The sequence below is a fragment of the Dermacentor silvarum genome, chromosome 2 (assembly GCF_013339745.2).
Source record: "Dermacentor silvarum isolate Dsil-2018 chromosome 2, BIME_Dsil_1.4, whole genome shotgun sequence".
NCBI lineage: Eukaryota > Metazoa > Arthropoda > Arachnida > Ixodida > Ixodidae > Dermacentor > Dermacentor silvarum.
Genome location: NC_051155.1, coordinates 98,453,573 through 98,477,402, shown reverse-complemented (window position 1 = coordinate 98,477,402; position 23,830 = coordinate 98,453,573). Strand labels below are relative to the sequence as shown.

At 45.4% G+C, this 23,830-nt stretch overlaps 1 protein-coding gene across 1 annotated transcript; it reads left to right on the top strand.

Annotated features, from left to right (window-relative positions):
• Positions 1-14,405: 14,405 nt before the first annotated feature.
• On the top strand, positions 14,406-23,590 carry LOC119441048 (defensin-like). The gene is made up of 4 exons (XM_037705776.2): positions 14,406-14,457; positions 15,118-15,269; positions 16,055-16,114; positions 23,435-23,590. The coding sequence occupies exons 2-4, from the start codon at positions 15,227-15,229 to the stop codon at positions 23,554-23,556; spliced, it is 225 nt and encodes a 74-aa protein (XP_037561704.1). The 5' UTR covers positions 14,406-14,457; positions 15,118-15,226; the 3' UTR covers positions 23,557-23,590.
• Positions 23,591-23,830: the final 240 nt, after the last annotated feature.

Here is a 23,830-nt window from a genome sequence, read left to right as displayed (position 1 = left end):
CCAACAATTTATTTGCCGTGTCTGCCTTATTTCCTGCTGCATAACGTCTACCAGTTCTTTATATTCCCAGACTACTGTCGGCAAAGCCTCAATTTTCTTCTCTATATTTTTTGGGATCTCTGTTACTTGTTCTTCATTCATTTTTAAAAATGCTGATCATATTGGTTCGTGTTTTGCGTAAGTATCTCTCCCAAACTTTAATATTAAACGTCTATGATCGCTACCCCGCCTTTTTTTTCATTTTCGTCTATTATCATTTGGTCTAGTTGTTCGTAGACCATTTCTGAGACTAAGGCGTAGTCGATACATGACTGTCTGTTTCCGCTTTGCCACGTTACCTATCCATGACTCTTATTCTCCCTGTTAACTACTATGAGGTTCTGTTCATCACGCAGATCCAGCACTAGAGAACCTTTGTAATCAGTATATCTGTCTAAATTGTCCATGTTCGCGTTCATATTTTCCACTAATATCACATGGCCCGATTTCTTAAACTCATTAATATCGCTTCTAATTCAATCAACCAATTCCTTATGTTGTTCTCTGCTTTCATTACCTATCCATAGGTAAGCTACTCCCAGCCACGCCTTTTTGCCTTGCCAAGTGCCACTAATCTGTAAATGCTCCTTACATGCCTCTCTTAGCATTTGCCACTTCAGACCTCGCCTAATTGTATGCCTACGCCTCCGCCTTTCCTTGAACCGGTCATTCTGTTGCACCCTTCCCATACAAAATTGTCAATAACAGGCGTTTGCTCCAAATCTCGTAGATGCTTTTCGGTCAAGGCGTACACGCTAATCGCTTCATCATTCAGCTGTGTTTGAATGGTGCCTCGATGTCAGCGCCGTCTCACGCCGTTCACGGTGGTAACACCTATTGACCAGGCCTGCGCCGCACCTCCGCCATATTGTGTCGGAGCTGTTGAAGCGGCCGTACATGTGTGTCCACTAGTCAGTGCGGCGCGGTCATGTTGCCTGGTGTTTGTTTTTTCCACGGTGCTGCGTACGTGTTCGCTAACTTTTCGGGATCGCGACGTGAGATGACACGGGCGTGACAGTTGTATCGCTAAAAATACCCCGTCAGGCCCATTTTTTGCGCACATTTGTGCACCAGCTCAACGAAAAAACGACGCCTATGCCCCAGATCTCCCCGCGACACAGAACACAGGAAAAAGTCGACAAGAACATTATTTATCTAAGCCATGATGCTTAAATTTGTGTGCTCATGTGAAACGATCTTAGGATATTTTGGTGTTTGCCGTCTAAGTCATTTAATCAAGACGATGAGAAGCCTGCTCAAACCCAATGTGTCATTTACAATAATCGCATGCACTGAGCATCTAAACGTTAGGAAAACATTCTTGGGGAGTTTTGTCTTGTTACGGCTTAGCATGATCGTACCAGCCAGATGTAATGAGGGGTTCGGATATGGAAATAATACCGCGCGGCAGTAAACTTGGCCGGATCGGTTTTCGTGTTTATGAGAATCACGTATCTTGAGCTTTGCTTTGTCAGTGCTCTCAATTTTATGTGCATGGCCGCCTGTGGCTTCAGACAGGCGAAAGTGTTGGTGAGCTGCTTTGAACTAAATCTCGGTTTCCTGGCTGTCTTCCGCTGGTTTTACTCAAGTGACAGTCATATATTTTGGCAATAACCATTCCTTTTCTTTTGGTGAGCTGTGCCACTGTTTCGCTTTCTCACATTGCTGTGCTCATCTGTGGGTTGTTGCATAACAGCGCGTAAATCTGTTTTTCCCCAAACATTTAGGCACTAGACTTATACAGGCAGGAAATGCTATACTATACTACAGGCCGAAAATTTTCACAAGCTGAACTCATGGGGCTCTAGGTTACGCTAGATGGCGGCAATGATGGCGTTCACTTATCCGTATTAAAAAGTCGTACATATTGCCTTCCCTATTGCTTTTCACCTATTAAAAATAAATTATGTGGTTTTACGTGCCAAAACCACGATCTGATTATTAGGTGTAGTGAGGGACTTCGAATTAATTTTTACTACCTGGCGTTCTTTAACGTGCACCTAAATCTAAGTACACAAGCATTCTTGCATTTTGCCACCTTTGAAATACGGCAGCCGCGTACGTGGTAGAAACTGAGACCTCGAGCTTGCTTTATAACACTCTATGACTGTGTCTCTGCTAATGTAAGACTGTTTTCGGCCCACATACTGTTAATCACTCTCACCTTTAACACGCACAATTTGCATTTTGATGAATAAAATACCTCCAGTTATTGGTAACGTTGTCATATTTATTCACCTTGTTTGGTCTTATATCTTTTCAGGGCATTACACAGCTATCGTTCTGCGGTCGAAAGTTGCGTCCCATAAGTATATTTACATTGGGAAACCGAGTAGCAGCGTGATACTTTCGAACAATTGGTTACACTTTTTTAAACCTCTTTTGATCAACACGAATTTACCATCGCAAATAAATTTGGCGTGTTGTTCCCCTTATATTCGCAAAATTTCACCTCAGTTGTAGTTGTAATTATGCCGGCGCAGCCGTATAAGTTTTACACGGCTCGTAAAACAGACTAATAACACAATGGACCACTTGCATACGTATTCTGTTGGAAAATGCGCATTTAACCCATACATCTGGAGCATTGCCTACAGATTACCCATATCATGCGCTTAATTATCCCCAGATATAAACAAAATGCCTTGTTTAGCTCAGAGAGGACCCAGGAGAAACCAACTACGAATCTCACATGATGCACGAAAACACATGGAAAAGCGAGGGTGTAGTAATTATCTGCAACACTTAAAGTAAAAGCAGGAAAGTGAATGTTTCGCGAAGCATTGCGCTCAAAATTATCTCTATTTTCATGGAATTTCAACTTTCTCTCATGCCGTTGCTTTATGAGTGTGGGAGACATTTCGATTAGCGGCAGTATGATTTCCTGGAACGCTCCAATGAATAATTTTCTACAAAGACTGTAATGAACCTACACAGGATAAACATTTATCGCTCGTTACTCAGATCATTTGTTCGTACTTCAAATAAATACAAACACCATACCCCGCATAGTTCACCGAGGATACCGGGGGAAAACAACTGAATGCCGTGTATAACGCATAAAAATTGGGAGAAAGAGACTATTCAGCAACTGTTTTCGAAGCACATAAGCAACCTACACAGTGCACATTTTCGATACACACCACCAAAAAGTGGCCCTAATTTTTTTTTCAATATATAAACCATCTGCTGTTCTTGCTCCTGCTGGGATACAAGTAACAGTGTAGCTGTTATTTAGAAACAGCCTGAAAATGAAATCGACACGGTGAGAAGCGACCGCGTCGATTAGACCAAGCCTTTAGAAAAAAAAATTAAATTAATGTTCTATTGGTGTTTAAATGGCTCTGCACGTTCGACTAAGGTCACTTTCACAAAAATATCTACAAAAGGTCGTGATTAGACAGTGAAACTCGACAGTTATACCTGTAAGAGGTTTGATTAGACTTTTGACGGCGATAAGATACTGAGACTGCAACGCTATGTAGCATGTCTCCAGACAGAGATTAAATTCAAATTCAAATTTGTTTACCAGACAATAAGCTGGAAGGTCGGTTGGGCTAAAAGCCGTGAAAACGGCTTGACAGGGCCCAGGTGACCGTTACATGGCAGCAGCTGTACAAGGTGCGCAGGTTGAGATGGTAGATACGCCGTGACAAAGGTAAAGTGAAAACAAGCAGATTACAGAACATATACATAAATCACACAAATGCACCTAAAATTACAATGCACAAAGAAATGGATATGGAAATTTACAAGTAACAATATATTTATCAGTCACATCAATGTACAAATAGAAAATATGAATAATATAGTCGTATAGTTGAAACAGTTTAGTCGATATCATTTACAGATAATTAATCCTTTTCTAGCACACAATAGAACAAAAGTATGAACGTAACTTTTTTTACTCCAACTGGTTGTGTTTGCATATCTGTTTAGTGTTGTAGGGACGTTGTATGCCAAAGTTTGGTACCTATAGGTTGTAGGAAACCGAGGTACAGACCAAATATGTGTGTTCCTTGTGGGCACCGTAATAACACGACGCTCTAGACATGATAAGGCCGTAATGCATTTTAAGAGTTCTTTGTTGGAGAAGTAGAGTGTGCTCAACAATCGATATGGGTAAATGTTGTCAGCCGGTATTATACTGAATTCTTCAAACGCTTTGCAGGTGGTTCCCAAACGTTCAATGTTTCCAATGTAGCGGCTTACCTTTTTTTGTAGAACAAGAACTTTATTTATGTTCGTTTTAGTTGTTGTGCCCCATATCAACGTACAACAATTTAAACGTGAGTTAAACAACGCGTGGTATATTTGAAGTTTAGTCTTGAGCGGCAGCAGATTACGGCAGTGAGACACGACTCCTGTTACAGACGAGATTTTTCTACAGAGGTAGTTAACATGAGCATCCCAACTTAAATTCGATGAAAAGTAAACCCTAAGTATTTTATGCGTATCAACAATATCTATTCGCTGTGAATCAAGAATTAAGGGCTGGTTAGTAGCGACTGTCTTATTTTTAGCACGAAATATAACAGCTTTAGTTTTATTTGGATTGATCTTAAGTCGATTCATTTTTGACCACGAGGAAATCTCCGAAAGCACGTCGTTAGCTTTGGATAATAAATGATGCAAGTTAATATCAGAGATAAGTATTGTTGAATCATCTGCGTATAGTACGTATTAAACTGTTGTACCTATGTTTACAATTTCATTGATATAAACATTGAACATTAGGGGACCCAAAATACTCCCTTGCGGTACACCGCAGGTGAGAGGCAAGAATGACGAGCTACATTTGTTGATGTGAACACTCTGGCATCTATTTTGAAGGTAAGATTGAAGCAGAGATATGCAAATACCACGAATGCCATATGATTCTAGTTTGCGCAAAAGAATACTATGGTCAAGGGAATCAAAGGCCTTGCTGAAAAAAAAAATACCGAGTGTGAATTCGTTTTTTTTTCAATGTGATGAGCTATAGCTTCTCTCAATGTCAGCAGTGCAGTTTCAGTAGACCTGCCGCTTCTAAAGCCGAATTGCGCATCTGTTAAAACATTAAATTTATTGAAAAACTGCGTTATTCGAGCAAAGATAATTTTTTCTAGGCATTTAGAAAAGACAGGAAGGACCGAAATAGGTCTGTAATTATTTTCTATATTGCGATCTCCTCCTTTAAATATGACTGATACTCTAGCTCTTTTCGTATCTTCTGGAAAAACTCCAGATTCAATAATTCAGTTAAAGATATATGCAAGAACTTCTGTGATTAAGTGTAAATCATGCTTTATTGGAAGGATCTGCAAATTATCGGCATCGAGTGATTTAGTATTATTTAAGCGCATAAAAGTGTGATGCACTTCAGTTTTATCAGTTGGGTCAAGAAAGATGCTCTGCTTCACATTACCGCATCCGGTAACCAAACCTACGTGGTCATTACAAGCAGAAACATGCAGTGATGTGCCGGTTAATGTGCGACCGTCAAGTGTTAAGGATTCAGGTAGGGCGTTTTTATTTTCGCGGCCGAGTATATTATTGATGAGTTTCCATGTAGCGTTAGGTCGCTGTCGACTAGTATTTTCGAAAAGACGAAGATAATAGGGTACTTTGGCACGTATAAGTTCAGCATTTATTCGATTTCGAAGCTTCCTAAATTTCTTTAACACTTCTATACAGCGTGTGCGCAAGAATGAATGATAACAGATATTTTTACTTTTTATCATTTTCAGATGCTCGCGAGTGACCCAAGGTTTTTTGGTCTTTTTTGCTGGTGTAAACGTTTTGAAAAGAAAATGCTTTGCGTAAATGCGCATAAAAAGCTTCATGAAGTCATCGTAAGCGTCATTTGCTGTTTTCTTTTCGTTTACAGATGACCAGTTTTATTCATTAAATCAATTTTGAATGATTCAATACTGAAAGGGGTAATTTGTTGAATAATGAGTAGCTCCTGTCGTGAATTTCTATCCAGTGGTTCGTTATGATAATTTAGAAAGACAGAGCAGTGGTCACTAATATCAGACATGACAGTACCTGCGCTGTAGATTACGGTGTCAATATTTGTCACAATGAGATCATGTGCCGATGCAGTTGAGCATGTAATACGAGTTGGCGTAGTAATTAAGTTGGTAAAGCCAGTGGAATGTAACATGGTGTTTACATCACGGGTGGCATTGCTTTATTCCATCATATTAATATTAAAATCTCCTGCAGAAACCAGGTGTAAGTTGTTATTGCATAAAAATTGCAAAAAAGTTTCATAGAACAGCAAAAAACTGGCAATACTTCCATTTGGTGGTCGATAAAGTACAGAAATCAGCTCATGCTTACATAGAATCGTTAGTATTTCATAGTCATTAGTTACTACAGTAAATTGAGGGACGACATGGCAATTCTTTTTCATCGTAACAAGCAGTGCCACACCCCCGCGTCGTTTGTTTGGCCGATTAAGCGAGAATGCATTGTAACCGTCCAAACTGAAGGCCTGATCATCATTTCTGCCCCAAATTTCAGTCAGCATTATAGCGCCAAATGTTAATTGGAATTGGTCAAGAAGAAATGCGACATCGTCTTTCTTGTGGTTCAATGATCTTGCATTAATGCGTAGCACTGAGTCACTTGTTGGGTGACGTGAGCGGACGGCATTGGGGAAAGGCAAGCTCCAGATAATCCATATCAGAAATAAAAGTAAAACGACTAGAAATACAAGCAAGCATGGTACTTTTTCTCAACTTACCCAAGCGAAGAACCGGTCTGTCTTACAAAAATCTTATCGATGTCGCGCACACTTGGTATGTGCACAACAGGTGTTGCGTCGGACTGTCTAGCAAATATTTTGCCATTAAAAGACCACACTGATTTTCACTTTATTTCATAATTGTTTTTCACCGCAAGTGCTAGCAACCTTTTTAGCGTCGGGCAAAGATGCTCATTGACGTACACTGGCGGTGAAACAGGTGTAGAACTACTTATGCCCAAGTCCGCATTAGTAAGGCGCGCCTTCTTGGCTTTCTTTAGTACATTGTCGCGCTTTACGCAGGACTTGAACTGAACAACAATGTGGCTTTTATTCTCCGTTCTACTTGGCACGCGGTGACATGATTCCATGTGTTCTCTGGCAATTGGCTCACCGATGGCTGTACCAAGTTTGCACAGCAGGTCATTGACAGATTCATTTTCATTCTTGATGACACCTTGTATCTCCAAATTGACATTCCTAGAATATTGCTCACAGCTAGTTACCCTATGCTCTAGATCATTCAAAGAGCTTTTCAGGGTCGCGTTTTCTAGGTGAAGAGCAGCATTTTCAGTTTCCAGTTGAGTGTTTTTTGCGAGAGCTTCGTCCAGCTTTTTCTTCAACTCCTCTATTGTGTCATCAGCATAGTCAATGCTTTTCGCTCCTTTGTTCGGTTTTCAATTCTCGAATTTTATTCCTGAAATCTCTTTCCACAGACTCGCGGAAAATTTTAATTTCCTGCTGCATTTCCTCCCTGAGCCTCTGGCATTCAATCCTTACTTCCTCTTTCATTTTTGCCATAACAAATCAGTTACTTTGTAACCGAGGAATGAAAATGCGAGACAGATGCAGCAAAACACAGAGGTACAATTGACCACTTGGCAGTAGCGAGGGAACACTTGAAACCAGAATTTACAAGAAATGCAATGCGCCTATTTACTGACCTGTACAGAAGCAGATAGCTTAGTACGACCTTCACAGTTCCGTCGCTACTGCCAAGTGAAGCGGCCGTTGACGGAAATGCTCCTCTTGTAGACTGCAGCTCGTGACGTGGTAGGACGCAGCAGCAGCACGCAGACGCAGCTTGGTCCACGCCAAGCTTGCGTCCGAGCTTGGGCATCACCGGTGAAAAACGTAACCTGTACAGAAGCAGATAGCTTAGTACGACCTTCACAGTTCCGTCGCTACTGCCAAGTGAAGGGGCCGTTGACGGAAATGCTCCTCTTGTAGACTGCAGCTCGTGACGTGGTAGGACGCAGCAGCAGCACGCAGGCGCAGCTTGGTCCAGGCCAAGCTTGCGTCCGAGCTTGGGCATCCCCGGTGAAAAACGTAACCTGTACAGAAGCAGATAGCTTAGTACGACCTTCACAGTTCCGTCGCTACTGCCAAGTGAAGCGGCCGTTGATGGAAATGCTCCTCTTGTAGACTGCAGCTCGTGAGGTGGTAGGACGTAGCAGCAGCACGCAGGCGCAGCTTGGTCCACGCCAAGCTTGCGTCCGAGCTTGGGCATCCCCGGTGAAAAACGTAACCTGTACGGAAGCAGATAGCTTAGTACAACCTTCACAGTTCCGTCGCTACTGCCAAGTGAAGCGGCCGTTGACGGAAATGCTCCTCTTGTAGACTGCAGCTCGTGACATGGTAGGACGCAGCAGCAGCACGCAGGCGCAGCTTGGTCCACGCCAAGCTTGCGTCCGAGCTTGGGCATCCCCGGTGAAAAACGTAACCTGTACAGAAGCAGATAGCTTAGTACGACCTTCACAGTTCCGTCGCTACTGCCAAGTGAAGCGGCCGTTGACGGAAATGCTCCTCTTGTAGACTGCAGCTCGTGACATGGTAGGACGCAGCAGCAGCACGCAGGCGCAGCTTGGTCCACGCCAACCTTGCGTCCGAGCTTGGGCATCACCGGTGAAAAACGTAACCTGTACAGAAGCAGATAGCTTAGTACGACCTTCACAGTTGCGTCGCTACTGCCAAGTGGCAGCAGCGAGGGAACACAACTCGTGAGGAAATAGTTCCAGCATTTGTAAATCCAACGATTTCATGCCGTAAACTACACCAGTCGTTGAACGCGGCTGATTATAATACGTTATCCGGACCTCCCCTCGCCCGCACGTTAAATAAGCTGATTGAAGTTTGAAGTTGAAGTTGATTTATTTACCACACAAAGTACAAAAGAAAATTGCACATGACATGTGGTTGGGAAAGCAGGAAAAAAGCTACAACATGTAGCTTGACTTGCCCCACCTCCCAGTACCCGGCAGCGGATACTTTGGCAGAATTAAGTAATACATGTACACAAAGACTTTTTCGGTTGCGGTACTAGTTTGTTAAACAATAGCGGACACTTCGCAGAAGTAAATAATACATGAACAACAATACTGTTTAAGCTGCAACATTAGGTAAACAATAGATACAAGATGGAAACTATACTGCATTATGTAACCAAATGAACTAAAAAGCGAATTATAACAAGCATTATACAAAAAACGCAAACAAGTCATTTCTCGAAAGCACACGCAAATCCTCTATTGTGAGGTGGAATTTATTCAAAAGCTGTGGGATGCTTGACTGAATAACTTGAAATCCATAGTTGATAGTTGGTGCGAGATCTTGGTACATGCCAAAGTTCTGTGCGCCTCAATGAGCGTAAAGAAGCGTTGTTTCGCAAGTTTGATAGTGCTCTCAGATAGTGCGTGTCCTTACGTATTTCACATTTAAGGCTGGATAGTAACTTAAAATCGTACAAATTGTGTAATTTCAAAATTTTGAGTCTAGTATACAAAGGAGTTGTGTTTTTGTTTTCAAATATGGATATAGTGATCCCGAAACACTCGGCATGATGCAAGTAGCGCAAGCTGGCATTTGTTAGTTCTGTAACTGCCCAGATCCAGGCCTTCTCCGCAACGCGAGCGTGTCGTCTGCTACAGCACGTCCCAAGGAGACACAAAAGACAATCCTCGCTGCCCAAGCAGGGGATGCGTAGTAAAGAAAATCATTACTGACATAGCCAGTCTATTACGAAAGAAAATTTAGCTTCAGCTGTAGTTTTGTTGGAATTTGCAGCATGCTGCCGAAAGGGACCTCTTTCAAAAGTGGGGAAGGGGGGCAAATGGCATACTGTGCCCCCCCCCCCCCACATTGACAGTGGGGGGGGGGAGGCAAGTGCCCCCCTTGCCCCCCCCCCCCCCCCGGTAGATACGCCTATGTAATCAGCTGCAGTGTATAAGCAATAAAAGATCGATAGCTTTGTTTCTCCCATGGGAACAGCAGTGATCTGGCGCATTGCCTGTGCTGTTATTTTTCCGCTGGTGCGCATGCGACAACCTTGACCGTGCGATTTGGTCTTGTGAGGTCACTTAGCATGCACATATACATGTATATATTGAGAAAGAATGATTAGGCCTCACGACTTCCTTTACCCACTACTACGGCCCGAGGAGTGATGATGAGTATGTACAGCTGAGGGGCAGAGGAAATGCACAAGCAGCGCTCAGAATATATATATATATATATATATATATATATATATATACTGTAATGAACGGAGACACAGAGACAGCACCTGTTCCTGGGCCGGCTGTTTTATTCTCTGCCTCGTCGTCTTCTTGTCTCTGTGCGCGCGCCCGCAGTCCGAGCGCCCGAGCCTAGGTGCGTCTTTTTCTTCATTACACTCGGCCACGCTGCCGAAGATAGCTCAGGTGGTTGTGAGGACACTCTGATTATGGAAACCAGGGAAAGCCGTCCTGTGCGCAACCAGCGTCTCTGGGGGTCGGCACTGCGTGTTACGATCGGGTCGCATGTCTCGTCGACGTATATCCCGTCGCAATTGGACACGTTGAACTGGAGATCGTGCACAATGAGCAGCCGCTATGCTCAGTCGTCGCTTACTTCGCAACGTTGCCGCAAAATGAACGAGGCTTGTTGTTGCGCGAGAATCAGCCACGCTTGACAAAAAACCACGAGCATTTCGCGACTGGTCTTTTGTGTGTCTCTTGCAGTCTCTCGTGCTGGTAACCCGCGACAGTCCCTTGAACGTCCCGAGGCCTCCCATGCGTCCCTCGCGCGCAGGCAGGTCCTCGATGACGATGAGCTCAGGCGCGCCACCCGCCTCCGCCAGCGAGGCCCCACTCGGTGCGGGGCTAACAGCGACGCATTCGGCAAATGACCCCGTTGAAATTCCAGCATGTGGCGGTTCCGGACGGTTCTGCTCGCCGCGATCCGTGGGCGCATCGGGCTGCTGGAGTGCCAGACGCTCAAGCACTAAAGAAGCCGGCGCCTCCATGCGCTCCGGCACCGCTGCATTCGGGAGCCGTCCCACCGACCGCTGCGGATGGAAAGCGGTCATGGTCCCCAAAAGTGATGGTGTAGAAGTATCGTACGCTGACGCAGAGACCGAGAAGCGTGGTGGAAAAAAAGTTGTCGCAGTTTCACCTGAAAGGCGAAGCATCAATTGCGATAGCAAATTTGAAGGGAGCTATACGGAGTAATGATAGCAGCTTTATCAGCTGTATAAACTTGGACATGCAGCAGCACCGGCAACACGCAGAACTGTTGTCGACGCCGTCGGCGTTTTGCCCGCGTTCGCTCAAAATGCGTGCGGCGTTGGTGACTGTTGCCGGAGCCTCTGATATAAATAGGCACTTGGTGCCGCAGCTAAACGTCGCCTCCCTTTCCTCCGCCTCCCCCCCCCCCCTCCCCCACGGCCTTTCGCGCGTCGGAAGAAGACACGTTTGCTCTACATATATGGTGATTGTAGAAGAGGAAAGAGACGCCTACTTCTGCAGCCGTTAAGGGAGCACAGCGCAGAACGCGCGTTTGTTCTCCGCCGTGCGTTCACTCCCCGTGAAAGCGCGCGTCCCTCGCGCCCTTTCACTCGCACATACAGCGTTCGGCGCGCGGCGACGATTTCATCTCCATTGACGTCATACGGAACCTCACGGCGACGGCGACGCCGACGGCAGAAATCTGCTTTTGAGTGTCCATATAATTGCTATCGCAATAAAATGGCTCGCATCCATGATCTACCACGGAGCGGGCTACGAGCCCGTCTACTAAAGCCATGCCGGGTGAAGGTGCAACGGCGAGATGGTGCAGCCCCCGAGCTTCACTGGGTTGCCGCCACAGTACCTCGGCTGGCGTAGACTGCCGCGTGAAAGTATCAGCGGTGACTTGCTGCAGTGATCAGAGGTTGTGGTGGAGCTGATAGGATAGCTTGAGGATTAGCCGCCCGGTGGTGGGTCAACGCGGGAGCGCTGGTTGCCATGCGCTTCCTACCGTCTGGGTTGAAGCAGACGGCGACACCCGGTGAGCCGGCGTCTACGGCGGAGCAGCCTGCGGCCCTCCCTGTCGAGGCGTTGCTGCGCACTCCTGCCGCAGGACCGAAGTGGGAGCTCTCCGGAGCGTCGGGCGCAGAACTGCGCTTATCGGACTCACCGCAGGCATGAGGGAACGGGCCGAAAGCAGCTATCAGCGCTGCGCTCCATTCAGGCCAGGACCGCTGCTTGACGCCTTCGTAGGTGTCCCATGCCTTTGCGGCACCGAAAAGTTGTTTGGCTGCAACCAGCCATCTTTTGTGGTCTGGCCAAGCATGCCGATCACCCAAGGCATTGATGGTGTGAACCCAAATAGTGACGTCATCTTCAAAGCCGCGAAACGGCGGTATTTTTACGCATGCCGGCTGCTGGAAGTCGCAGCGTCTCGTCTCCGCCAGGTTGCTTGTCCAGCTTCCCGTGGAACTAGGGCCGGTGTCCACGGACAGTGCGGTCGTTGTAGGAGCGACAGCCGGTTCTACCACTAAGGAAGCTGGGACGGCATACCTTGTTGGCTGAGGAGTCGAAGTAGTGCCGGGCATGATAGTCTCGCCAAGGGAAGCGTGGACGGCGTTCCCAGGCAGGACGGGTCCATGACGGAGGGGCTGAAGCGCTGTCCCAATGTGAGGTGCAACCGCGAAACCGCTGAGGGATGCGAAGGTGTTCGTCATAACCTCGAGCTGTTGGGTCAGCAGCGAGATGGCGCGCATGGCGTCGGATAAGCTGCCGGCTGAGCCGCCCGTAGAGCCAGGGGCGGAATCCACGTCCCCTGAGGCGGCGGCAGTGGTCGCAGCACTCGGGCCAGCCGGACCACTGGCCAAGGGAGCCTAACGGCATCTGTTGAGCCAGAACTAGTGGCGTATGCGGCACTCACTGCAGCCGGAAGCATGGTCAGGGGAGCGTGAACAGCATCCCTAGCTGGCTGAGATGATGATATCATGGGGCCGGGATAAAGGGCATGGGAAGCGTGGACGGCGTTCCCTGGCCGCAGCAGGAACGTACGACGGCGAGGATCCATGTCTAAGGCAGCGTGGACGGGATGCCTTGGCGGATCGAAGCTTGACGTAGTCCCAGGCGCGGCATCTATGCGAAGGGAAGCGTTGGCTCGCCGGAAAGACCCTGGACGCCGAGATGCCGGAGGACGCAAGGCCTCCGTAGGACGGTGCTTAAGGCTGAAGCCCCTTAAGACTTGGCGTTCGCCGACTGCGTCATTGTAATGAACGGAGACACAGAGACAGCACCCGTTCCTGGGCCGGCTGTTCTATTCTCTGCCTCGTCGTCTTCTTGTCTCTGTGCGCGCGCCCGCAGTCCGAGCGCCCGAGCCTAGGTGCGTCTTTTTCTTCATTACAAAACATATATATATATATATATATATATATATACGATATATAAACAGACGAATTCACGAGCATACAGCGTAAATTAAACGTACAAGGCGAACGAGATATCCCTTGAGTTAGCGCGAAAATAATACATAATATAATTATAATATGAAAGATTCGGGAGTGGTAATATTGCAATCGCAAAATCGGCAACAGGGAAATGGTGTGAAAAGCGGTATTTTCTACAGTTTATTTTTCCTGACATAGAAACAATGTTAGTTTTTCGTGGAAAAGAAAAAAAATTGCACTTCATCTGTTATCCTATTTTCTGTGCTAAGGTATAACATAAGAGCCAGCTCTATGCGCGTGTCAATTCAGCTTGGCACAGAATGCCTTGAATCATGCAATGCATAACGTTCGCGTGTGCTTGAAATCGAGACTTAGGCGCTTTATTGAGTGGGCCCGAGCCCGGGCTCTCGGATCGGCCCGGGCCCGTGCAGTGTTCTACTCTCGATCTCGACAGTACATAAGTAAGCTATTTGTAGTGACATGGTCAATAAGCTTTATACGATCGACTGGGGCTCGAAAGTCGGTATAGTGACAAAAAGATAATGACATTTGAGTTTACCAAGCATTTTACTGTTTATAATTACCATAATAATTTTTATGAAAATAAATTATGAGTTGAGAATCGTCATGACAGAAGACCCTAGGAGCTACAAAAAACTTGGAGAAGGTCACCTTGAATACAGAATAGAAGAGGGCATGCGTTGTACTTAGTTATAGAGGTAATCTGTCACTCCTCCTTTAGTTGGAAGCAAATGCTTTTCAAGTAGGCTAGGAACTACTTCGCAGAACTTCGCGCTCCAATCACATGGCTCCACGATAGAAACGCATTGTTGTATTCTACTTCCCCCGCTGGTGTTTTTTATAGACGTTGTCACTCACGCGTTTCTGAATTTGATACATTGTGCGCATGCAAGAAGAACCCTATATAAGCCAAGAAGCTTGTCCTAGGTGTAGTGTCTTTTTTGCAGGACTTCTATCCTAGCAGGTAAATGCTACATTTTTGTCGTGGATGCTTAGTGTGACATTACAGGGTAACTAAAATTAGAATTGTGCTGTGATAGATTGTGCAAATACAAAACGAATTGAAAGAAAACGTTCACTGCGTGCAAAAGGACGGTGGCCATGCGAAGCCATGCGAAGCCTCAGTAGGGAGTTGTACAATGTGTTGACATTGCTTTTCCACTGTGATCGAAGAAATGTTAATCGAAGCAGAGTGATCCGTGCTGCGTTCGGTTGGCGTTCACTGGAGGTAGTGCTTTTATGGTATTTTTTGTGGCCTTTAGCCCAGCGTTGCCTTGAAATGCCGTTGTGTGCTGCTGGCGTTTATTATTAACCGAGTAATGTCGTTGGTTCAGCACAGTACCGCTAGCACATAATGTTCAGTTAATGCCAGATTTCGTTTTTTAGTAGACGCGCAACCGCCTAAGTTCTGCCTGTATAAAACTTGGCTGCTTGCTTCTTTCTTTTGTTGTTTCTTCCTGACCACGCAAGGAAGCTGAGCTGGCCATTCCAAAGTTGCAAAGCACCTGTACTCCTAAAGACATCTTGAGATGCTTTTAAATCTTGAATACGGGACACTTCTTAATCGTGGCAGCCGTAAGATCACTAAGTCACTTAAATTTTGGTATTTCTCTCTCATTGACAGTGCTTTCAAACTCGGAGCTTTCTAGCAGTAACTGGAAGCCTTGCTTCGCTAGTAGCATTCACTCGAGTCAACTGGAACCTTGTGCCTTGAGTCCTGTTTGGCTTCCAACATGAAGATCTTCTCCGTCGTCGTCCTGCTGACGGTGCTGACCGGTGAGGAGGTTGTGCCACAAAGAGGCGCAGTTTTTCTTATATATATTCGCTTATAACACTAGTTCTAGGCTCTTAATAATGCAATTCACTGCTGGAGTTCGTAATCGAGAAAGTGCACTTTGCCCCCTGAGTTTTTGCTCGTGTGCACCTTCAACTTAGTGTTTTCATTTTTTTTGTCGGGGAGGGGGGGGGGGGGTTTATTGATACGCTTTCGAGTAATTCCGAAAGAGTTCTTGCGAGAGCACGAAAGCGATCCCTGTGCAAAATGCGAGTAATATTTGTGCAGCAGCAAGACTCAAAAAAAGTGATGCTCGAGTATTAGCAAGAAAAGTTAATAAATAAATGATCGCCATCGTGTCCGTTCCTTTGTTCGTAAGCCTGCTAGCACGGGACGTTATGACGTTACCGGGCGAATAGTCCCAGGTTTAACATTTTGGATCGACATCTTTTGAGAATACTACTGTATTTCTTTTTGTAATTTCATAAACTACGGCAACGGAATCGCAACGGCCACAATAACGGGTTTGAGTAATAGAGTACATGTCGCACACTGCACCAGTTGTTTTCACGTCGCGAAGTTTTCGGGTTCCTATACAAGATGCCCGTCGCTAAGTAGAGGTCCTGTGCCGGACGTTACAGCATGCAAGGAAAGAAAGTATCCAATCTATAGGGTTCTGTATAAAATACAGCCCCGCGCACTTCTTAGAGTGGTGTTAAATGCAGGACTGTGAAGTTTAACAGTGTGCCGGTGGTTCTGACAGTGTCTTTGCATGGTGTTCGCGCAGCAATCCTGGCCTCGGCATCTGCTGCTGAGGAAGGAAGTGAAAAGGCACACCACAGGGTCCGTAAGTATGCAGCGCACGAGACGCATTCATCTGTGGGCTCTTGGTTATTGATCAGCGTGCACCAGAACATTCGGACGCCGTGAGACCGCTGGAGTTGCGCAATGCGTGAAAGCCATTGCCATGGTCTAAAGACACATGCCCACGCTCACACGCACGCACGCAGACAGAACGTAACGGTGTCTGAAATAAAGCCAGTTTTGAAAATTAATGCCTAGTTACTTTACCCGAAAGCACTTATTTAAAGTTACGTACAAGACAGCGAACACTAGAGGCTCAGAAGCGTTAATATGGCAGTAACATGTACCGCATAGAAAAGTTGCAACTCTTATGTTAATAATTTGTAACACCGCCTTGGTGGCTTAGCGGCTGTGGAATTTCGCTGCTAAGCACGAGATCGTGGGATCGAATCCCGGCCACGGCGGCCGCATTTCTGTGGGGGCGAAATGCAAAAACGCCTGTGTACCATGCATTGGGGGGCAGGTTAAAAAACCCCACAGGTGGTGAAAATTAACCCGGAGTCCCCACTATGGTGTGACTCATAATCAGATCGTGGTTTTGGCACGTAAACCCCACGAATTTAATAAGTTGTAACGCACATTCGGCTTTTCCGGCTTGTATTAGAAGCAGCTTTCGATGGTTTATTTTTGTACATGGTAGAACCTACCGCACCTTTCAAGCTTTAAGGTTTCACTATAAGCTTTCTGTGCAGTTCTGGAATCTCAGTTCATGTATGCAATAAGGGCTGGTCCAAATCTTGGATTGTTTACATCAATTCATTTAGCAAGTGGCGCTTGAAGCCCAATCGCAACAACTGCATGACGTGATGTATAGTTTGTGAATGCGCATGCGAATATCACCACAGGAACTAGACGAGAGAAAGGTGTGTTTTGTCCATGTGTTCCATCGAAGCCACCGAGATTGCTCGCATGGGATGTGTGTAAACATGCGCTCTGTTTCCTTTTGTGCAAAAAAATTGATTTGCTGACGCCCTAATCTGACAGAAATTTTGTACCCTCGTTGTTCCTTTTTATTGCGATGTCGAGTGCAGCCAAATGATCGTGTGACAAAGCCAGCTTGGGATTGGTGGATGATCCGTTCTTGTAAAATAGTAAAAATTCTTTTTTTTTGCATTTGTAGTTCTTCGCCTTTGAGTATATTTTTGTATTTATTTCATTGAGAAGGGAATAAGAACCCGCCGTGGTGGCTTAAAGCCTAAGGCGTCGCGCTTCTAAGCACGAGTTCGCTGGATCACATCCCTGCCGCGGTGGCCGCATTTCGATGGGGGCGAAATGCAAAAACGCCCGTGTCCCGAGCATTTGAGGCACGTTAAAGAACCCCACAGGTGGTCAAAATTAATTCGGAGTCCCCCACTACAGCGTGCTTCATAATCAGATCGTGGTTCTGATGGCACGTAAACCCCCAGAATTTCATTAACAAGGGAATACGTCGATAGTTTCAAGTAGCGCTCAGTTGTGTGTGTTTCTCTTCAGTGTATCGCGTCAAAATGTTGCGCAATGCCACGTCTAGTATGCTATACCAACACGACCCGTCTTCAACCTTAGTGTGTTTTGTCGCTTTTGTCAAGCGTGCGCACTTGTTGTCGTGGTCACTCGAATTATGAGGTGCGGTCGCAGGCACACGCGAGTAAGCTCAACGGACTTGGGAGTGCTTCAATAATTCTGGTGGCGGCAAAATTCGCAGTTTTTTGAGGGTAAAAAAGTAGTATGCCGATGATTTTTTTTATTCGTTGATACTCTGAGCGATACTCACGTCGCAGGTGGGGCTCGTTTAGAGATTTAATTTATATATCTTGAAATAAATGAACATAGATCTCTTAGACAGAAACACAAAGAGACAAAATTCGCAGCAAAATTGTCGTAGGCCCAAGCGCTGCATGGTTATTATTGACGTTATGAAAGCAATAGAAGGACTACGCGGTGAGCAGCTTCATTTTCGCATCGCAGGTTTAACTGAACTTCGTAAGTGTATCGTTTGATAGACGTGGTTTAGAGGCGCCGATAAATGAGTTTTGACTAAGAAGAAATTGCAGGAAAGGCGTCTGTGGCCACCAAAGCAAATGAATGTAGGCGCCGAGAAACGGAGACAATGAAGCTTCGTGATAATTTGATGCGTTGGAAACATGAGCAGCACACGTAATAGATAAATAAATAAATAGATAAATACCTCACGGTGCGATGACGCTGTAGATTGCCGGAAAGACCTACTTCCTTACCTCGTGGATATCACGCGGGAGTGCAACTTAACTTTGGCTGCGTTTAGGTCGAATATTACGTGAGAATCGGAATGCATGATTTTTGAACGGTTATCTAGGCAAGACAAGCCGACACAAGGAGCATTCGCGTCTCAGATGCATTATACTGTAGTCGTATGGAATGCTTTTGACGCGCTGCGAGAATGAGCTCCACGTAAGTGGATTGAACTAATTAACTCGCAGTTCTTATCAGCGCGTGCTGGATGCACAGCTGCACGACGTCGATGTTATCAATCTATAATTGCTACAAAATAATGACGCAGCAGGCGCAGATGGAAAAGGCGGCTTTGGCGCTTCGCCGCCGCTGGGAAGATTGAGCCGCAGAAAAATGCGCTTATTGAGGTCACGTGTCCCGGTTTCAGCGACGACAAATGGAATCCGAATGCTGGCTTAGCGCTTTTTCAGTTTGCGAGCAAATGCGTTACCTTTGGATGGGTGCCACATTGCTTGTAGGCCATGTCCCGGAAGTAACCAGCACTTAACAAATTACAGGATAAAATAAGCAGACGCACAGAAAAAAGAAGTGCCGGTTTGGTAGTCTACAACAGAAATAACGGGAAGAGCTGCCTGCTTGTACTGTACAGAGAAAAAATATTTTGCCCTACAGTTCGAAAAAAAAAAAGAAAGAACAGTCGAATAATTTCCCACATCCTACCAAGGATGTTACGGTTCCATTTTACGCGCTTTACCATATCAAATCTGAAGTGCCTTAGCGCACAATGCTATACAATCTTTTAAGTAATGAGTCTGCATCACAATAATGATTACAAAAATGAATCTGTAATTAAAAGAGGAGACTCGAACATCAATAATGGAATTGTCACCCGTTCGTTTAAATATATCTCTCTTGAAGACAGACCTTTTGGTATCACGGGCATTAACAGCACAAAACATTGGCGGTATATCCATCCTTGGATATGGGTGCTTGGCGACGTTAACGCGATTAGCAATCTTTCTTATGATGGCTGTGTAATTGGAGATGATATGAACTGCAGCAGAACTGATAGTTGGGCGAGTTGGTACGAATTCACATGGAAATCTTTTTGCGCACACAATCGACACGGACCCCCTTCACTGTGTCCGTGTCGATTGTGTGCGCAAAAAGATTTCCATATGGGGATGATATGTTTTATATGCTATGCTGATTATTATGACAACTATTACATCCCCATGCCACCCGTGAATAACGAGAGCAGCTCTCTCAGCCACGATAGGTCAACTGGACAAACGCTTAATAACGCAAATCAACATCCTTGTAAACTGGCCTACACGAAAAACAGCGCGAGCCACCTTGAAGGCACTGCTGCGTTATTTAAAAGACACCGAACTCAGTGACAAATTGTGACTGTACACTGTGTGACGTAGGATGGGACGTTGACACTATTCAACACTAGAACGCCTTCGCAGACTGACAATGCCCACAGAAACAGTTCAGTTGTGTGTGTGTGTGTGTGTGATTTTTTTTCTTTCCTTTTTTTCCCCTTTTTTGTACTTATTTTTTCTCTCTCTCTCCTGTCGAATCCCTTTACCCCTCCCCCGGTACAGGGTAGCCAACCGGAGATTATGTCTGGTTAACCTCCCTGTCTTTCCTTCACCTTTTTTTCTCTCTCTCTCAAAACCATGTGGACACATCAGCAGACACACGAAGTGGCAATCTCGCTGCCAGTCACAATGCCGAATTGTGCCACGACACAGTATATCTGGTTGTAATAGCTGCACGCCAGTCGAATCCTCGTAGCGACCCCCACTATCCCTATAGTGTCTTAGCTGAAACTTCGTCGCAATGGCTGTTATGTTAAGCGGCTGCGCAGGACGCGGATGTCTCGATGCGGCCCTGTCGCTTTCGTACACTTAAAGCTGCGTATACCCCTTGTGTCACCTCGGCACATCCGTTCTATATGGGGGCTGGCCAAGAATGAGAACGTAGCAATGTCAGGTACACAGTGCCGAAGTTGTGTGCTCGGGCTTGGTGACCCTATAGTGACCCACGTTGTCTGCTCGCCAAGACAGCACATTCCTAGTGGCCCAAGCTAGTAGACAACTTGAATCACTGGGTATGTGGATGAAGGTTAGATAGGTACCGAAAACTGGAGGAAGTTTCAAAAGAGTGTTTATAACTTTAAAACCGCTTTTTGGTCAGGCATTTCTTCAAGGATGTCTGAGTAATGACCGTGCTTTAGGTGTGACTCACTAACAAACACTATAGATCTGAAATGAAATTTTCGCGTGTAGCAGAGCCGACTACTTAAGTACAGCCTAATGGTGTAGATATGTCTAAGACCTTATCGCGTCCAGTGGATGATAAGGATTGCCAATCAATGCGTGCAGTAAATACTTTCCAGCCAGAACAATCAGTTTATTTTATTTGCTACGATATATTCACTAATTGCGGCAAAATATTAGCGTTAGAGCTAAGGGAATGATAAATTGCAGGTAAAACAGCAAGAAAACCTTCAAGTTTAATCTTGGCACAGATTGTCTCCGTGTCGGGAAGGTTCTGTTGAAGCGAACGAGCTGAAAATTCCCAGGATGTTTTTGATGATTTGGCGTGTTGATGATTTGGCGTGTTACTATTAAGTAACACGCAAAATCATACACATAAATATTGAAATTTGTTCGAACCATTACGATATAAATTGAAAGATTTTTCATTGATTAGGGAATATTTTGGAAGCACCTTTAATTGGTTCGCAGCTTTTCTATTTCGATTTCATACACTGGGCTTTGTTTTTAACCTACACAAGAACTGTAGCTGCGATCACTGCTTTGCAAATAATTTTTGTATACTGGAGGCTTAAATTTCGACCACTTTTCATAGACAGATTTATCAATGAGCACGAAAGTTGCAAAGGAAACACGTGTTCTTTTGGTACGGTAGACGCGAGAGATATTCAGGATAAATCACTAAAAAGTATTTTGGGGAAGTCTACCGTCTGCTAACAAAATATTACTTATGTTGACAAAAGTGTATCTTTCAAAAAAACACAATTTAAAGTTTTATTTCTAGAGAGGTCCGACTTCAACGCTCCAGTGGTGTCATACACAAGATTTAAAAAAAAATTCCGATTACCTCTCGACACCCTTCCTTTCACGTGCCTATGCCTTCCTTCAGTTCTTATTTTCGCCAGAGACCCGAAAGCCTCCTTTGGAGGTTGTGGCGTTGGGCATCCTGCTCAGCCCACTATAGTAGCAATATCACGCCAATGCTGGGACACCCCAAGCTTCAAAGTCTGTTTTTATAGCATTTATCCCATCATTATTATACCCAATGACGCCACACACAGCATTTTTCACAGTGGACGCTCCAACGAATGTGCTTTTTGGCAACTGCACCAAGTCGAGGTAATCAAAAACGCGCTTATGCTCTGGGTACGCCCGTTAAGGCATTTTCTGAAAAGCTCAGGATAATTTTCATTTTCTCAAAGCACTCGTAAAACGAAGAACATTTGGGAGCTTTCTGTAAGGTCAAGAACTAGGAAGCTGTATTGGGATAACCGATGGCAGCATAGACTTAAACGTTTCCCACCAAAATTATCGTAGCGCTCTTGCGGCGTATACTGAAATATTGAGAACGTTAGTGTAAATGAACATATTGCTAAATAATTACGGAAGGAGCAGTTTTAAGCCATTTTTAAATATTAAAAAGCAACTAAAGACAAAAAAATACCAAGCAGCCCTTGAGCTTGCACAGCCAGTAGGCGGAGTCAAAAGTAGGAGTGATTGCGCTGTTTTTAAATGACGTCCAGAGCACATACAAGCTTGCCACGATATGGAATTATGTGACGAGAATGCAGGACTATTTAATGTAAAAAAACGTATCTTTGGTTGATTTTGGTGCTCATGATCCTTAAAACTTTCGTAATGCATCACAGCCTTTAGAATTTTAGCAGGCGTTATATATGCGCTCTCACCAGTGTGTACGCAAAGTTTAAAATTTCGGCTTGTGCGAAATATAACTGGATACACTTTCTCCTTTGAATCATACTGCGACCGTTTGATAAGTTGAGAACCCGGACAGGAGGGGAGGAAATAGAGCCGGACAGAATATTGCTCGAAGTGCCCCGAACAGGCAAGTTATGGTCTGTGCAATAAATTACGTATTCAAGCGCTCCGGGGCGCATATGATTGAATTTCACGAGTGGTGCAAAATTTCGCGCGAAGATTCAGATGAACCAGTCATACAAGGACAGCGGTATACAGTATGTAATAGAATTACACGCAGCTGAAGTGTTTCGTACAACTGCTCGAACGAAACAGCTTAGCTGGAAATTGGGTAGTGATTACGCAAGTTCGCACAAGTCTGCTCGCACACCGTTCTCCACTCCTTTCTTTGCCAACCGTTCTCGTTAAAACTTCGTGCTGTATTCCAGTTGACAACTATCCGACCACAAACCCATATGTCATTTTTATTCAGGCATTGTATTGTTATTATTATTATTATTATTATTATTATTATTATTATTATTATTATTATTATTATTATTTGCAACTTTATTGTAAAGGGGGAAAGGGCAAATGAGAACGGAGCGTTATGGGTGGGGCCCCAAGTCCAAGGCCCCACAGGCTTGAGCCGCCCGCCTGACGTGATGCAGGAGTGCTAGTTGTTCTTCCAGGTCAGAGCTGGCGAGTTTTGCCTCCCACTACTTCCTGCTATTTAGGACTTTGCTAACCAGGGAAGTTTGTGAAATTTAAGGGATTTTTATCGCCCGCCCCCGCCCCCCCTGATTTGGTTTAATGTTGGTGAGCTGCCGCACCACGGACAAGCGTCCCGATACAATGTCGCTTAATTTTGAAAGATGTAGCAAATGCAGCACACTGTAGCAATTGCGCCCGTCGCGACTATGCTATGCAGCACGTTTCGCGGCATACTTTCCGTGGTGAGGCAGGTGGCCATTGTGCCCACAAGCCAAATGCTGCACCGTTCGATGGCGGCCGTCTGCGCTTTTAGCCTCGAGTAAGAAGTACGAGTGTACTGCTTTACCATAGCAATGTGTCGGTTTTCAAAGATCTACGTTGACGCTACGTTTGTATTAACACTTTGTTCGCAGGACGAGGCTTTGGCTGCCCGTTGAGTGCGTGGATTTGCAACTGGCACTGCCAGAACATTGGCCGCAAAGGAGGCTACTGCGGGAACAAATTCCGAAGAACCTGCTACTGCTTCTGGAAGTGATCCTCGCCTTGGTGCGAGCTGCCAATAAATATTAACAGGCAAGCACAGCGTGACCTCGGTGTTGTTTATGAAGCCGCTGTGAGCTCCGTGATGGGCTCCAGGTTGAGTTTGAGCACCCGGGGGTTATGTAACCTGTACTTAAATATAAGTACACGAGCCCTTTCTTGCATTGCTGTTACATCTGAATGTGGCCGCCGCGGCCGGCAATCGATCCCGCGACCTTGTGGTCAGCAGCACATCGTCATGGCCACCGAACACCACGGAGGACGAGACA